Below are 16139 nucleotides of genomic sequence, written 5' to 3'. Positions count from 1 at the left end.
GACGTGGCTTGGGAGCCTGAACAACTCAGCTGTGGAGGGAGATGCCACCTCCTGACTTCCTTTCCCAGGGCAGCCGGCTGGCTTCTCTCAGAAACTGCTTCCCCCGAGGGCAGGAGACCAGGCAGTGACTTCAACCGGCGGAAGCTTCTCATTTTTTCTGATTTCTCAGGAGCATACGAGGGTGTTGACCACACGGTTCTGGCGTGCGAGCTACGTGCCCTTCTAGGTGCTGGGATACAAGAGTGAGCAAGACAGTGCCTGACTGCCCTGGTGGGTTTGGCTCAGTGGGTAGAGCGTTGGCCTTCAGACTGAAGGGTCCCAGGTTCGATTCTGGCCAAGAGCTCATGCCCAGGTTGTGGGCTCAATCCCCAGCGGGGGGTATGCAGGAGGCAGTCGATCAATGGATCAATGACTCTCTCATCATCGATGTTTCTCTCGCTCCCTCTCCCTTCCTCTCTGAAATCAATAAAGAAATATACATATAAAGACAGTCCCTGCCCTCATGCAGCCTGCCATCTGGGTATTGCTGAAGGTAAGCCTGATGCTTATAGGAGTTTAGGAGATACCAGGCACACAACGAAGGCTGATCAGGTGTGGACTGGAGGGAGGCTGAAATGTAGCCAAGGTCAGGGAGGCAGCTGGCAGTGCTGGGCTGGGAGGTACAGCCAGGGCAGCTCGGCAGGTAGATGGGGGGCAGGTAGATGTGGGCCAGGTGAAGTGGGCAAAGTTCCCATCCATGCGGGAGGGGACAGGAGGATGGGAGCCATGTGGGTGTGGGGCTGTGGGTGAAGCATGGAGGAGGCCTGGGCGTCTGCTCTGAAGTGTTTGCAGCGTCTTCTCACATCTTGGAGAGGTGCCCCTCTGGCTGTGTGGACAGACTGGGAAGAGGCTTCTCCTGTGAGGACCTCTGCTCCTGCTATGGATCCTGGACACAAAGGTAAGTCTGCCTGGGCCCAGTGGTGGCCTGAGGAGGAGCCAGACTACCTCTAGCTTCACGTGCCAATGCTCAATCTGTAAAGTCTAAATTTAAGCAAAGGAAGGAAGGAAAGAAGAGAGGAAGGAAGCCCCTTGGCTCCTGAGGGAGGGGGAAGGAGCGGGTGGTTCAGGAAAGGGCCTGGCCTGGCCCTTATTACCCCAGCTGCCCTGGGAGGGCATGTGGGCACATAAGTGGTCTCTGTCTGGCTAAGTCCTCCCCATCCTAGATGGGGGTTTGGCAGGGGGAGAGGATCAATACTCTGCAAGCAGCAGGTGCGCCTACTGCCTACTTCCTGCACAGGCCCAGGCTGAGCCAGGCCAAGTGGGGAGCTCCCCTTGGGCACTCTGGGGGAGGCTGGGCCAGCCTGTGGGGAGAATGCTCGGCAGTTCTGGCCCTTCCCCCATCCAAGGCAGTGATGGCCTGTGGCCAGGTGGCTGCTGTGGTGGTGGTGGTGGGGTGCCTATCCAGCGCACCTGGTGGCAGAGCCAGGAGCTGCAGGGATCCTGTCCCTCCTGCTGGGATGGAGGGAGAACGGCTGGGGGGAGACACGCAGGTGAGGAGGGCAAGAACAGCACGCGGTACAGCCACGGTGGCTCCAGATCAGGAAGTTTTATTGCTGACATGCAGGAAGAGTCCCCATGTAGTACAAAAATACGTCTTTATACAAATTTTTTTGTGACTTTTTCTGTTTTGTTTCTTTACAATTGGGCTTCTCTCAGCGTGTGACAGTCAGTGAGGGCAGACCCAACCTCCTCTCATCTGCTTTGCTAGCAATGCAATCAGCCATGTGGCTGAACTCTGTCTGAGAGGGCTTCGTAGACCTGGAGGATATTGCTTTGAAGAGGAGGAGAAAGACCACACATGGCCGGCAGCCCAGAGGGTCTGGCCGGCTGCTGGGCAAGGGCACAGCTGAGCCCTCACAGGAGGGAATCCCAGGGCAGGCGCTCCGGACTGGACTGCATTTCTACTCCCGTAGGAGACTTCTTTTTGAAATAAATATAGAAGGAGGGCATCCGACCCACAGCAGGACACCCTGGTTCTCAACAGCGACGGCTGAGAGGGCAGAGCTTGGTGCCCACGGGGAGTAAGTGCGGGGCTCAGCGGGCTCCCTCAGACCCACTGAGGCAGAGGCACGAGATGCCCAGGTGCTGGGAGAAGGGTATGGGGAGGAAGGGGCATGGGTGGCCCTGCTACTGCTGGCAAGAGGTGGCCCCATTTTTTCCAGATGGGGAAACTGAGGCACGAGGAGGTTTGGGAACTTGCCCAAGTCACTCACAGTGAGTCAGCTTTTGGGAGAGGGCAGCTCACACTGGGAGACAAGGTCGCACAGACCTTGCACTCCCATTGGGGAGCAAGGACAGGCAAGAAGGGCCCAAGGGCCAGGGCTGCCCAGAGGGGAACACTTGGCCTTTCCAGGGGGGATGGTGGGGAAGGTCTGCTTGGCACTGGGCAGGGCCAAGTCCAGTGAGGGAGCATGGGACGGGGGCATTCTGGTGAGAACAGCATTTCTGGCAAGACAGGCATCCACTTCAAAATCTCGGCTCAAAAAGGGCAGCAGGGCTGTTCTCAAGCCAGACAGGGCCCCCAGTTCCCACAGTTCTTCCCAAGAGGCCTGCAGCCCCATGGAGGACCCTGGCCGGAGTCTGCTGTTAGGAGGCAAGGGCAGGAGGGGCGATGTCCCCACATTCTCTGAACAGAGTGGGTGTGGGGAGCAAGAGGGCGTGCCAGCAGGGCACCTGTCCGTGGACAGCCCTGCGCACCCCCCCAGCCTGCCCCGGCCCCTCGTTCACATCTGTGTTGGCGTGACCTCGGCACCGCGCGGAGGGTGGGGGAGGAAACCAGGGTTAATGCGAATGTCAGCACCTCAGAGCAGCTACTGAGATGGGAGAGAGCGCGTCAAGCCGAGAAAGGCCTCCCATCACCAGAAGCGAGGAGGGACTGGTGGGTGGAGGTGGAGAGGGGCTGGCAAGAAGGGGCTTCTGAGCCTCGGGGTGAGGAGGGCCCATCTGTGAGCTGTGGACGCCCTGCTGTCTAGCCAGGCTGGGGGCAGGGAGTAACCATGGTCCGAGCCACCTGACGATGGGAGAGAAGTTGGTTTCAGTATAAAAATAAATATATTTGAATTCCACTTAAGATGAGGTGAAGGTTTTCCAAGCTTGGACTGAGGGGCCTGGGGTCAGAGGGGAGGGAAGAAAGTGGCCGGGGGAGGGGCCGGGAGAACGGTGGGGAATGGGCATTCGTTTGGGGAGCCAGCAGCGAGCTGCACTTCCAGCTTATCGGACTGTGGGGAGCAGCTGCCGGGCGGCGGCTGGCGGGCTCCCTCCTCCTCCTCTCACTCAGTCCAGAGACAGCATGGTTGGAGAGACAGAGGTAGATTAAAACGTCATGATTAAAAGCAGATTAGTTATCTAGGCTTCTCTGATTAAAACAAACAAACAATCGAGCAATCATTCCAAAAGGTAGCTTCGTGGTACCTCTGCTGACCCCATGTGTGACCTGGGCTGTCCTGGCGGCCCTGTCCCAGCCCGGAGAGTTCGGCCCTCCAGGGCCCGCCCCCGCAGGGCATGGGCTGGAGCCGGGAGAGGTGGTGGTGGTGCCGGTGCCCAGCCTGAGGGCTATTTCCGCAGGCAGCGCTGTGCCAGGATGGCTGCGTCCAAGGGGTTCATGGGCTGCGCGTCGTGGCCCAGCCGGCGCACCAGCGGCGCGCTGCCGAACTGCCGCTTGGGCACCCAGCTCCGGGCCTCGTGGATGGAGCTCTTCTCCTCGGCCAGCAGCAGCTGCTGCCGCATGTAGTTCTCAAACTCGTACTGGGAGCACTCCTCTGTCACCTTCGCCTGCGAGGCACAGAGACAGAGACAGACAGAGAGAGGAGCGGGCGATGGGCAGAGAAGAGCAGGGAGTGTGTCAGATCACCGGGCTCAGAGGTCCGTCCCCAGGCCCCACACCCTTGGACCCCATCCAGCTGAGGCAGAGTGTGGGCCCCTGAAGCCCCCAGCCAACCTGGACCTCGCCTTGCTGGCCACCCTGGGTGTCACTCCAGCTGAAGCAGACCTGGCACCTGAGCCATATCCCCCACACTGACTCCAAAACTTTGGCTTCCTCGCCTGCGAAGTGGACAATAAGCTCCCCTCAGATTGTCAAGAGCCTGGGAGGGGCCAGTGCAGGGCGAGTGTTAAAAAAGAGGCCTCGGGCTGGCTGGTATGGCTCAATGACTGGAGCATCAGCCTGTGCACCGTAGGGTTGCAGGTCCGATTTCCGGTCAAGGGCACATACCTGGGTTGTAGGTTTGATCCCCAGCCCTGGTCCAGGCATGTGCAGGAGGCAACCAATCTGTGTCTCTCTCATATCAATGTCCCCGCCCCTCCCTCCCCCATCTCTAAAAAATACTATCAATGAGGATTAACAAAAAAGGAGGTCTGGGGCAGCTGTGCTTCTTTATCCTGCCCCACACCAAGCCCCCAGAGTGGCCCAGGCAGACAGGGACCGACTGAAGTGGAAGATTCTGGTGCTAATCAGCTGAGGGGGAAAGCAGGGCTATGGAGTCAACTTGGATTCAAGGCTCAGCTCCACTACTTCCAAGCTGTGTCACTTTGGGAAACCTATTTACCTCTCTGAACCCCAGTTCCCACTTGTGAGACGCGGATGAGAGCGTGGCCACACAGGACTGAGGGAGACGTGCCGTGGGCATGCCTCGTGTGCCCTGGTCATCACCTCAGCTGCTGAACATGGTGGGGCCGGTGGGAGCTGGGGGGTAGCCTGGGGCTCTCTTCCCAGGGCCAGGACGCTCTGTTGTGGCCCCAGGCTGGTGCCTCCCGGTGCTGCCTGCCCAGTGTACCCCTCCCAAGGGCCTGGCCAAGCTCTGTCCTCCAGGGGGCACCCTAAGATCACCCAGTCGCTGCTGCCTGTGCCGTCTCTGCCCTCTGGGCCCAGCACTTTCTCCAGTGTGGGGAACAGAGGAAGAGAGAAAACGGGGAGAAAATGAATCATTTGGAAAATGAAAAGCAGGAAGGCTGAGAGAGAACCATGTGAGTCAGAGGGGCAGAGAAATGTGACTGTTTAAAGGGCCAGCCCGTGGCAGGAAGGGGAAGCTGAGGGAGGGCCAGGCAGGGCCAGGCAGGGCCGCTGTGGGGCCTCCACCTCAGCCGCCCTTTCTCAGGCCACAGAACCTCCAGCTGAGCTGGACACGAGGCAGGCCCCGGCAGCACAGGAGGCCTGAGGTCTCCCTTTCCCACTCTAAGAGCTGGGGACAAAGCTGAGAAGGCCCTGCAGCCTGCTGGGAGCTGCCACCTCTGTCCCTGCCTGGCTTGCCTTCCTTGCAGGCTGGTCCCCCAGGACTTGGGCAGCAGCCTGTCTGTCCTTCCCAACTCACCTCCTGGGAGCTGTCCACACTGCTCATTTGGTCGTCGATGTCAGGGACCACCTGCAGAGGCCCGCTCAGAGACGACAGGGACTGCCTGCAGGGGAGGCAGGCACGTCACACGTCAGCTCAGCTCTAAGCCGCCCAGCCCCCGCTCCCCGGTCCTCACTGCTCTAAAACTTAGTTGGAGTCAAAAGACCTGGGTTGGGTCCCAACTCAGTCCCTTCCTGATGTGATCAACTCTGCTTCTCCAAGCCTCTGTTTTCTCATCCAATAATGGGGGACAATTTCTACCTCACAAGCTGTGTGTGGTTAGAACTCAGTGAGATAACATCTGCATCGATGGCGGACAGGAGGTGCTGGAGCCAAGTGCTCCAGGACCCTCCCAATCTTGCCCCATGGGAAAATCTGGAAACTGGACTCTGCCTGGCAGAGAAACAGGCCCACCCTCAGGCTTCTTTCCTGGCAGGATGGGCAGAACCCAGCCGGCACCAGTCCACTCACCACGAAGCGATGATGGCACTGAGGGCTTCCAGGACGTCGGCGGCAGCCAGGCGCTGCTGGGGGTCGAGGACCAGCAGTTTCCGGATGAGACACACGGTGCTCTCAGAAACCCGCCCGTCCCTGGCGCAGGAGGGGAAGAGGGGGAGGCCCAGGTGGGTGAGCTGGGCTGGGCCTCGGACCCAGGATTCCAGGCCTCGTTGTGTTGTCTCTCCCATAAGCCTCAGCGGCAGAGCCTCCCTCCCTCCCCTCCCCGGGGACCAGGACTCACTCCGGGATGGTGTACTCGGCGGCCTTGATCTTGCGGAAGAGCTCCTGGGGGATGCTGTCGTAGAAGGGGAACTGGCCGTAGAGCATGGTGAACAGCACCACGCCCAGCGCCCACATGTCACTCGGCTTGCCCCGGTATGGCCGGCCTGTGGGCACACAGAGGCACCGCTTAGCACACACCCCAGAGAGAGACTGCCCTGCGCCTCCCACCGCTTACCAGCTACCTGCTAAAACCTATCCAGGGACCCCTCGACCTTGCCACCTTCTTTCCCTTCAGGTCACCCTGCCCCCTTCCTCCCAGAGCGAGCTCTTACCCTAGGGGTGTCGAACTCAATCAGAGAAGGGGCCAAAATCTAAAATCCAGCCTAAATCGCGGGGCCGAATGGTTTACTGAACAGTCATAAACTGTCATTGTGATGGAAACGCAGCGGAATGCAGTGATGGATTTGGCCCGCAGGCCTTGTGTTTGACACATGTGTCTTACCCAGTCTCCACCTCCCCTCCCTAACCCCGCCCCTCCCCGCCCCGTCACTTCAGGCGGATTCAGCTCTTGCTCTGGAGACCCAGCTGGGGGGCGGGGGGGGGGGGGGGGGGGGCGGGAGGGAGGGGGGGGTAGGGCGGTGATACCCCACCTTGGGTGTGCCTCCTGCCTCTTCCTCAAAGCACCAGCGGGGCTGCCAGCTCTCGGCCCAGCTCCTAGCAGAGCGGCTCACGGAGCAGGAGGGCCATGTGCGTGTGGAACAAAGCTGGGCGGCTCTGGACAGTCAGCCACACCCATCACGATTCCCTCATAGCACTGAGCTCTGTAAGGACCCCTTCTTTGTCTGTTCCCCGTCCCCTATGGGAAGGCGCGCTTTCGCATGCAGGGGCTTCTGCTTCGCTCCCTGCTGAGCCTGCACCCAGCACGCGCTCTCATTGGCTGGGCCCTGCACCCAGCACGCGCTCTCATTGGCTGTCCAGTTGGGTCAACTCTCGGGGCTAACACTGGAAGAAACACTTCCATCTCATTAACCCTCTACCACAGCTCTGTGAGGGTCTAGTAATAATTAATGTCGTTTTTAAACATTTAAAATCTTGCTTGGCGTTGACTTGTATTGACATAACCTTCAAACACGTGGTATCTACAGAACGTGTGAAGTTCAATTAACAAGTTTTGCTTGAAAAAGTTTGTGTTTGGTTTGGTTTTTGTTGCAAAACTAGGGCTAAGAAGATGGCGGATGAAGAGCATATTCGGCACTGCATGCTTTACGAGTTCCAATTAGGAAGAAAAGCAAGTGAGGCTGCAAAAAACATCTGTAGTGCTCTTGGTCAAGATGCAGTTAGCGCCAGAAAATGCCAGCGTTGGTTTGAGAAATTTCGCGAGGGAAATTTTTCGTTAGATGACAAGAGTGGTCGAGGCCGTGTGTCCAATTTTGATTAAGAAGCTCTTCAAGCTCTTTTGGTGCTAAATCCTCAAATTACCCAACAAGAGCTTGCGACAACTTTAAATTGTTCACAAAAAACAATTTCCAATCAATTGCGTGCACTTGGCAAAGTCCAAAAGTTTGGAAAATGGGTTCCTCATGAGTTGACCGACAACAACCATAATCAAAGAGTCACAATTTGCAGTTCGCTCCTCTCTTATCAAAACCGTTTGCCGTTTTTAGAGCAAATTGTTACGGAGGTGAAAAATAGGTGCTGTATGTTATTTTGAAAAGGAGGCCTCAATGGTTGGACAAAAATGAGGCTCCGCAGCCCACGCCAAAACCTGACTTGCATGCGAAAAAAATGATGTTGTGTGTTTGGTGGAATTTTAAAGGAATTCTTCATTATGAACTTTTACCATCTAACCAAACCATTACAAGTGCAGTGTATAGTGCCCAATTGGAAAGGTTAGCCCAAGCTTTAAGAGAAAAAGAACCCGCGCTGATTAATCAGAAGGGCGTAATTCTTCACCACGATAACGCACGACCGCATACTGCAAGAATCACTGCTGAAAAACTGCGCCAGTTGGAATGGGAAGTTCTCCCTCAACCTGCATATTCTCCTGATAGTGCCCCTTCCGATTACCATTTGTTTCGTTCTTTGCAAAACTTTCTTCTTGGAAAAAAATTTAATAATGAAGAATGCCTCAAAAATGCATTGACCGAATTTTTTGCATCAAAATCACAAGAATTTTACAACAGAGGGATTAAAATGCTTCCTGAGTGTTGGGCACAAGTAGTAGAAAACAATGGCAACTATATTGCTGATTAAATTTTGTTGTATTGTTTAAATAAATTCGATTTAAAAAAGTATTAGAAAACGACATTAATGATTACTAGACCTAATAGTTTCTTTTTGTCCACAGAGTAAACGAGGCCCAGGGATGTGATCTGTCCAGGGCCACATAGCTGATGGAAAAGCGCTGCTTCTCCCATTGCCTGGGAATCTGTGCATCCACTCTCAGCAGCAGAGCTCCTCCCACGCGCAGCCGCTGCCTGACCTGCACACCTAGGATGTGGGAACGACGCCAGCCTCGGAAAGCCCTGCCGCCAGTGCCCGGGACACCAGCAGGCCCCGCGGCCCCAGGCTCCCTGGACACAACTCAGCCCTCCGTGGAAGAGACGCTGCTGGGCACCAGGTCAACCTCTGCTGGGTCCCCCAGCCTCCTGGGTGGCTGGAGGACACTGGTTCCCAAGGGTCCCCCAGGCCCACTGAAGGTCAAGAAGCTTAAGGGGTGGGACTGTGCACGGAGGCACTGTCAGACCTCAGCCTGTGCTTCAGAAGGTATCACAAACCCCCTTCACCAAGCCTGTGACTTCTCTAAGTGGGGGAGAGAGACAGCGACCCCATGAAGCCCCTGAGGCTGGCGAGGCAGCAGTTGTGTGATGAGCTTCTGCCCAGCTCTCTCCCGGAGGCAGCATGGCCCCACCCTTTCCCAACCCCGGATGCTGACCTTTGCTCCCAGGCCCTGCTCCACGTGGGAAAGCAATAGAGTCCACCGGGCCACTGTGCAGCAGCAGGAAGGGGGTCCCCACCAAGATGCCCCAGATGGAGCCTCAGCCAAGGAGGGAGGGAACTGTGCCAGCCCGAGCTGCCCCGCAGGAAGAGCAGGAACTTCCGCTCTGCCCTGGACAGAGATGACAGCTGGGCGCTGCCTCCAGCAGGAGACCTTTCCCTGCACTTTGGCTTCTGGGAAAACACTAACCTTGAAGCTTTCCTTTAGTAATGATGATGCCAGCTAATGTTTACTGAGCCAGACTCGAGGTTAAGGCCTCATCTAATCCCACAGGGACCCAATGAAGTAGATGTTATTAGCTTCCCAACTTTACAGATGAGAAAGTAGAGGTCCAGAGAGGTCAGTAACTCTCCCAAGGTCCCAATTATTAACCAGACCATAAACTCTACGAGGGCAAGGCCAACACTGCTTCACTCAGCTCCAAGGACTAGGCTGTGCTTGGCACACACAATACACTGAGTGGCCAGATTATTATAATCTCTGAACACATAATAATCTGGCCACTCATACACACACACACACACACACACACACACACACACTAGAGGCCTAGTGCATGAATTCGCGCATGGGTAGGGTCCGGCCAGCCTGGCCAAGGGGAGGGGACATGGGTAGTTGGTCGGCCTAACTGCTGGTCGAACCCCTGGTCAAGGGGACAATTTGCATATTAGCCTTTTATTATATAGGATATACACTGAGTGGCCAGATTATTATGCATTCTGAGATCATAATAATCTGGCCACTCAGTGTTAAAGGAGCAGCAGACCTGAGACCAGAACCCACATGCAGGCTGTACTTAAGCATCACACTTCATCCTCTGAACAATGTGGGAGGCGGGACCGTTTCCGTGTGGAGACCGAGGCTCAGGGAGGGGGTGAAGGCCAAGGTCACACAGCTGATTAGAGCCCAGGCCCTGGTCTCTTTCTGGGGCAGTGGTGTCTCTGTTCCATCCTACAAGATGGGAATACGTCTGGAAGGACCAGAGAGAGAAGCCACAGGCAGCAGCCAGTGGCTGCACGTGGAGGCCACCTTAGCCTGGCATTGCTAAGGACAGTCCTGACCAGAGAGCCCTGTCACCCTCAGGCCTACACACACCACAGAGCTGGTTCTCCCTCCTGGCTCCTTTCATCTAGAGATGCTCTGGGGATTGTCATGGAGGGTGTCCAGCTGGACTGGGGGTTGCCCAGAGTCCTCCAGCAGAGGCCAAAGGAATTCCAAACCTCCCATCCCCCCATTCCCCAATCTGGGGGAATGGTACCACTACCCTCTACGGACAGGTAGCCCTGGCATTCCAGCAGAAGCCTGGGCTGGGGAGGCCTCCGAGAGGACTACAGATGCTTATGGTCAATTACAGCAGCCAGCCTCCCAGGAAGGCAAGCACGACTCTGTGACTGCGAGGAGGGTACACCTGTGTGTGCTGGTGGTTACACACCCCGGGGACAATCCTGGGCCTTCTTCACATGGGAGAGACTCCGCTGACATAAGCCCTTGATCCCCTACGCTGCAGGCGTCTTCAAACTACGGCCCTCGGCCACATGCGGCCCGCAGAGGAGTCTGATCCGGCCCGCCAGGTTTTTTGGGCAGTGAGCGCAGCCGAGGTGTTACAGTAGGAATTAGTAGTTCATATAGTCCGGCCCTCCAGCTCTCTGAGGGACCGTGATCTGGCCCCCACTTTAAAAAGTTTGAGGACCCCTGCCCTACGGGATCAGGAGAGACCCAATTTGGTAAAGAATGAGTGGGAAAAGGAAAGAAAACCTCTGGTGAAACAGGAGCCTGGGCTTGGGCAGGAGGCAGCCCTGGGGTCCAGCCTTCGGGTTTATGATTAGCTATGACTTTGGACAGAGGCTGAATCTCTCTGAGCCTTGGTTTTCTCATCTGTAAAAAGGAATACCAGCAGGATGAGTGAATGGATGACGGAACCAAGGGAGTGAAGTCTGAAATGCAAATCTCATCCTGGCACCCTCGTCAAGACCTGTTCAATGGCTTCCTTTTGCACTTGAAATAAAGGATGGCGTTTGTTTCTCAATGAGGCCTCCATCAGCCCTTTCACGGTCTGGCCCCCACCTCTCTGGCCTTGAGCCAGGCTCACTTTCTGAGCAACAGCCACAGGGGCCCCCAGTGGTTCTCCTGCAATGTGCTGTGCTGCCTCCACCCAGTCACACTCCCCAGGATTCCCACTTATCCTTCCCATCTCAGTTCAAATGTCACTTCCTTGGGGAAGTCCAAGTGCCTTATGTACATGAACAGAAATCCTCCCTGCCAAGCACTAGTCTCAGAGATTGACGAAATGTGCACTGGTGTGGCACTGCTGTCTTCGTCCTCCATGAGGCCCCGAGGACAGTACTGGCCGAAGCCATCAGGAAGCCACAGACAGGGTCTGGGGAAGGAGCGAACTGCTGGGCGCCTGGCTGTGTGCTGGCCAGGCCCACTGCCTGCGCACCGCACCTACCGCTGAGTACGTCGGGACTGATGTAGGCGGGGCTGCCCCTCTGGTCCTTCAGCAGGTCCCCCTCGCTCACGAGGTGCTTTCCGAGGCAGAAGTTGGTGATGGTTATCCGATGCGTCCTGGGAGTGGGAGGCAGAGAGTGAACACACCTTGGTTCCCATGGCACCACTGCTGCCCGCACCTCCTGTCCAGGGAGCAGAGGACTCATGCCCACATCCGCTCTGCTCCCCGGCCCTCGCTGCCTTCCCGGGGCTGTGTGCAGTGTGCCCGTGGGGCTGACTCTGGCCATTCACTCTGGTTGCCACCTGCTGAGCCGTCCAGGCAGGGATCTGAGTCATTCTGACCTGGTGAGTGTTTAAGGGGGGCTCCCCTGAACCTGCTGCCCTAGCTGAGTCTCAAGGGGGACAGCTTGGGGTTTGCGACAATTTGCAGGGAGTCCCCAAACAACCTCACATCACACCTAGATTGGGAGTGACCAGGATAGTTCAATTCCCGCATTTCCACATGAGGAAAAGCCAGCAGGGCTGTGAAGCCCACCCTTAGGTGTTACTTTGGTCTCCTTTTGCTGAGCCTTCTGGTCACCCCCATGTCATTATCAATCCGCATCATGGCCTCAGTGCCTGGTGATTACTGTTTTCATTCACACGCCGAGGAGGGATTTCAAAGACAATGAAACTAAGGCACAGAGAAGTGCAGGGACTTGTCCAGGGTCACACAGCTAGTGTGGAGAGAATAGGATCCAAACCTGGTTCTGTCTGACTCTAGAGCCTGCCCTGTAGACTAACATACCCAGGTGCCCACTGTGTCCTGGTCAACCCCAGTCCCTTTCTCATTCCCTGCCTTGCCCTTCTGATTCTCCCCTGACCTAGAAAGCCATGGATCCGCCCATTGGAGTTGTGGCTGAGAGCAGCTCTGGCTCTGATCCTTTCTAGGAGCTTCACAGTGTGAGCAAAATGGCCCAGAGAGGACACCTCACATCACACGGGGCGGGGGTTTCGGGGGGCAGTCCCCTTCCAAGAGGCCGGGAAAGGCTTCTTTGCCCCTGCGGGGACGGCCAGTGAGGAAGGGTGCCTCTCTGCCCACAGACGAGCAGGGGCTACTGCCCGGCTCCGATGCCAGCCGCCAGCAGGGAAGCACACGAGGGGCTGCGGGCCGCCTCTCCAGGATGGAGGGGAGTCGGCTCAGTGCAGGTCGTATGGGACTGAGGGCGGAATTCCCCAGAAGCTGCGTCCAAAAGTCTCCCGAGCCTTTCAGCTCTCTGGGGAATTCTGCTGGCACAGGGCTTGGTGCAAAACAAAGGCCAGTCTGTGCTCTGCATTCCGAATGGAAATGTCGACTCTCCTCTCCACACAGGCCCGCCCATCAAATGCCACAGAAGTCGGACTGGTGGCCCTAGGGCAGCTGGAGTCAGAGAGAGGAGGCAAAGGGTCCAGGCAGGGATCACAGCACATCAAGCCGTGGACCGCTCCCCTCTGAACCGCCATGTCACTGTCCTGAACGTGGGACTGCTCAGCCTCTCAAGTGCACGGTCCCCAGAGCAGGCACTGGGTTCCTCTCCGCTCAGATGGCTCGGCAGCTGCAGCGCCTCCTGTGGCGCTCTCTGAGGCGTGGGACCCTGGGGGAGGACAGTGCAGCGGGCAGTTTGGTGGGCTTGGGAGTCAGATCCTGGGTCCATTCCTGGCTTTGCCACTTCCTGGTTGTGTGGCCCTGGGCATGTTATTTAGCCTCTTGCTAAATCTCAATTTCCTCATCTGTGAAACAGGGAGGATATTAGCACCTAACTCCCAGGATGTGTTAGTGTTTAACAAGATAAGAACTTAATCCCAGGGAAAGCACTGGCCCAGGGCCTGGCGAACAGGCACTGATTACTAACTGCGAGCTCAGATGAGCATGTCATCCCTCGACAGTGGGCAGAAGCTGCCAGAGAAGAACGCTGGGAAAGGCACCGTGTCTGAGGGGGCAGGAGAGAGGTGCCACTTTGTGTCCACAGGCCCTGAGCCCACATGCCTCTGCCAGCCCTCTATTAGTATGCGTGGGGCGGGGTGGGAGGGCCGGAGGAAAACGCGCCAGGGACTGCAGAGCGGGCAGCAGGGTCCACTTGGCTCGCACTGCTCTGCCCGCCGAGGACCCTGGAGCCTCTCCCACAGGAAACCACATGGTCAGCGCCAAGACCTCCTGAAACTTGGCGGCGCTCCCTGCCGGGCCACCACCTCCCAAGCTGGCTGGGTGGTGCACAGATCCCTGGGAGCCCAGACCCCCCAGGCTCGTCAGTCCTGGCAGAGGGGCGAGGGAAGTGAGGGATGAAGGGAGCTCTGTGTCAGCAGGATCCCTCTGAGTGAGTCACTCTTTAGCTATGGCCCTTTGGGCTACCACAGTGTTATTCTCTTTTTCTAGGAACTTGGTGTGCAACTTGACTACCCAAAAAGAAGGAGGAAGAGGAACCTACAGCAAACCTCACATAACCCCAAGAGGGGATTTCAGATTTCAGCCCGTGCCTTTCATCCACAGAAGGGCAGACTTGCCACTGTGCTGCCTGGCAGACACTCCTCCCGTTTCCTCCCCCGGGAGCACCCTCTGCAGTGAGGGCCCGGCAAGGCCTCCAGCTTGTGGGCCTGCCTCTCCAGCTGGAGTTAGGGCCTGGCCTGAGGGGCATGGAGGGGTGGAAGCGCCTCCAGGTTGACTTTGAAAGGATGAAAGCAAGGTCTGGAGAGGAGAGGGGCGGACCCTGGACTCTCAGTGTGGGTCTCTCTGCACCTCACCACTCTGCCCTCTTCCAGAACAGCTGGGAGTCAGGGAGAGGGGCCAGGACCTCTGTCTGCACAGCACAGAAGGGATTGTCAGATTAAAGGACTGCAGCCAAGACGAAGGGTCTGAATGAGGTAGTGGTGCTCTGCAATTGGAGGAAACGCGTGCGCACACACACACACACACAGGCATTACTCAAGGGAGGTGTGACCTTCGGACTACCTTCCCTGACGAAGGGGCCTAGAGAACTGAGAGGCGGAAGCAAATCCATCACGGAGACTAAGAGGCTTGAGGCGCCGGGGTGGTCACAGTGCAGGAGCCCTGACAGCGTTCCTGCCACCCTCGGGTGAACCACCAGACCCCTTCCAAGACCAAGGCAATCTCTCCGGCTGCCAGGAGTGTTGGTTTCTGACTACTCATGGCTGTGTCCTCTCTGGGAAGTGCCCTTACCAAAGGAGACTGCCTAAGCTTACGCCCACCCCAGGCATGGGCCACATTCAGTGTCTGTGGGTGCAGGCCCCTGTGCCCCTTGCCTTGATCTGGGATCTCTGAAGGACCACCTGGCTCTCAAGCTTTCCGGGATGAGACCATGTCAGGACTGCACCAGAGTTCAGCGTCTCCTCTGCCTGATCCCGCCCCCTCCTCCCTGAGAACTCTCCCCAGTAAAACTGCACACACATCTGAGTCTGCTTCCTGGGACCTAGACCTATTTTGTTCATCTATAATTCCTTCACCCATGTGTCCTTTTTTTTACAGTCACTTACTGAGCACCCACCAGGCATGGCCAGTGAATGGACCAGGGAGGGTCTCTGCACTCCTTCCCAGAGCTCTGTCTGTGGCTTTGAAGCCTCCTTCCTCATAGTCTATGCAGCAAGAAAATCTAAGCGGGCATCGCACCCCCACCACTGAGATTCCTGGGAGAAGTGGGCACGGGAGTCCTGAGGGCATGAGACAGCTGGTGGCTGCAGCATGTAGCCTGCTCCAAACCCTCGGTTACCTCCTGAAGGATGAAAAGCAGGGCTCACCTTTTATTGAGCACCATGTTCCCGAGCTTCAGGTCTCTGTGCACGATGTTTTTCTGGAAGACAACAAAATGGTTTGCACCATGAAGGTGAGTGAGGGCTGGGGGCAGCCCCAGCCTGTAAGCAGCCCCAGCCTGTAAGCTGTTTGGGAAGGTAGGATAAAACTCTGTGACATGCCTTTTAAGGCTCTGCCTTGATTTGTAAGCCACAGGCAGACCAGGACCATTGTAAGACCTCGTCAGCCATGTGTATAGATGGGGTAATAGGTGAGCCCAGGCAATCGTTGCCCCATCCAGGCAGGTTCCCAGCTTTCTCTCCTCAGGGCAGCAGCCAGTAGGAAAACCCAGTCCTCTCTCCACCTCCATCAAACATCTTATTGAAAAGCAACAACAAAAAGCTAAGCCTCTGCCTGGAGCCGGACTCAGAGATGAACTCTCCTGACTCTGGAGACCAAGTTGCAGGCTTGGCCCACAGAAGCTGTGAGCCTGCAAGAGGCTCTCCTAACCTGGGCATTGGGGTACCTGACACCCCCAATCTTAGGAAAAGCTCAGAGGTAGGCTGTGGCCCCAGTGGATAGCTCACAGTCATCACCAAAGATGGGAGGCTCATGTTTAGTTCCTCACCCGAGAGGGATCCCTGCTCTGGGTTCTGCTCCGTGCCCAATACAGCACCCCAGCCCCGCAAACCCGCGGATGGTGGGCTGAGGCCTGCAGCACTGTGCCTCCCCAGGCATACTTGTCATATGGCCACTTTCCTTCCGCACACTTCCAGCTGTTCCAGCTGCAAAGCACACTGGGTGAGGGTGGGACAGAGCTGCTGCCGTCAGCAGCAGCAGGAAGGGT

General features: G+C 56.9%; 1 protein-coding gene and 2 long non-coding RNA genes across 10 annotated transcripts in view; 1 reads left to right on the top strand and 2 right to left on the bottom strand.

Annotated features, from left to right (window-relative positions):
• Positions 1-1565: 1565 nt before the first annotated feature.
• Positions 1566-16139, bottom strand: part of STK40 (serine/threonine kinase 40) — a 38603-nt gene continuing 24029 nt past the window's right edge. For all 7 annotated transcript variants that reach the window (XM_036447436.2, XM_036447437.2, XM_045584848.1 and 4 more), the window contains 6 exons: positions 15301-15353; positions 11534-11649; positions 6106-6250; positions 5838-5957; positions 5346-5430; positions 1566-3810 (listed from right to left, as the gene is read on the bottom strand). In XM_036447436.2, coding sequence (XP_036303329.1) covers positions 3592-3810; positions 5346-5430; positions 5838-5957; positions 6106-6250; positions 11534-11649; positions 15301-15353 — 738 coding nt within the window. In that variant the 3' untranslated portion in view covers positions 1566-3591. The remainder of the gene's footprint in view (positions 3811-5345; positions 5431-5837; positions 5958-6105; positions 6251-11533; positions 11650-15300; positions 15354-16139) is intronic.
• LOC123652735 lies at positions 7026-10925 on the bottom strand. The gene is made up of 4 exons (XR_006742215.1): positions 10786-10925; positions 9881-10585; positions 8405-9539; positions 7026-7140 (listed from the first exon to the last, which is right to left on the bottom strand). It is a non-coding gene; the product is annotated as an uncharacterized LOC123652735 (long non-coding RNA).
• On the top strand, positions 11645-16115 carry LOC123652736. Of its 2 annotated transcripts, XR_006742218.1 has the most exons (4): positions 11645-11877; positions 12884-13029; positions 13925-14409; positions 15032-16115. It is a non-coding gene; the product is annotated as an uncharacterized LOC123652736 (long non-coding RNA). The 2 variants fall into 2 exon arrangements; XR_006742217.1 differs by having other exon boundaries at positions 11645-13029.

The sequence above is a fragment of the Pipistrellus kuhlii genome, unplaced genomic scaffold (assembly GCF_014108245.1).
Source record: "Pipistrellus kuhlii isolate mPipKuh1 unplaced genomic scaffold, mPipKuh1.p scaffold_m20_p_2, whole genome shotgun sequence".
In the NCBI taxonomy this organism is placed as follows: Eukaryota; Metazoa; Chordata; class Mammalia; order Chiroptera; family Vespertilionidae; genus Pipistrellus; species Pipistrellus kuhlii.
Note: the sequence above shows the minus strand (reverse complement) of the source record. Positions and strands in the feature narration are given on the sequence as shown.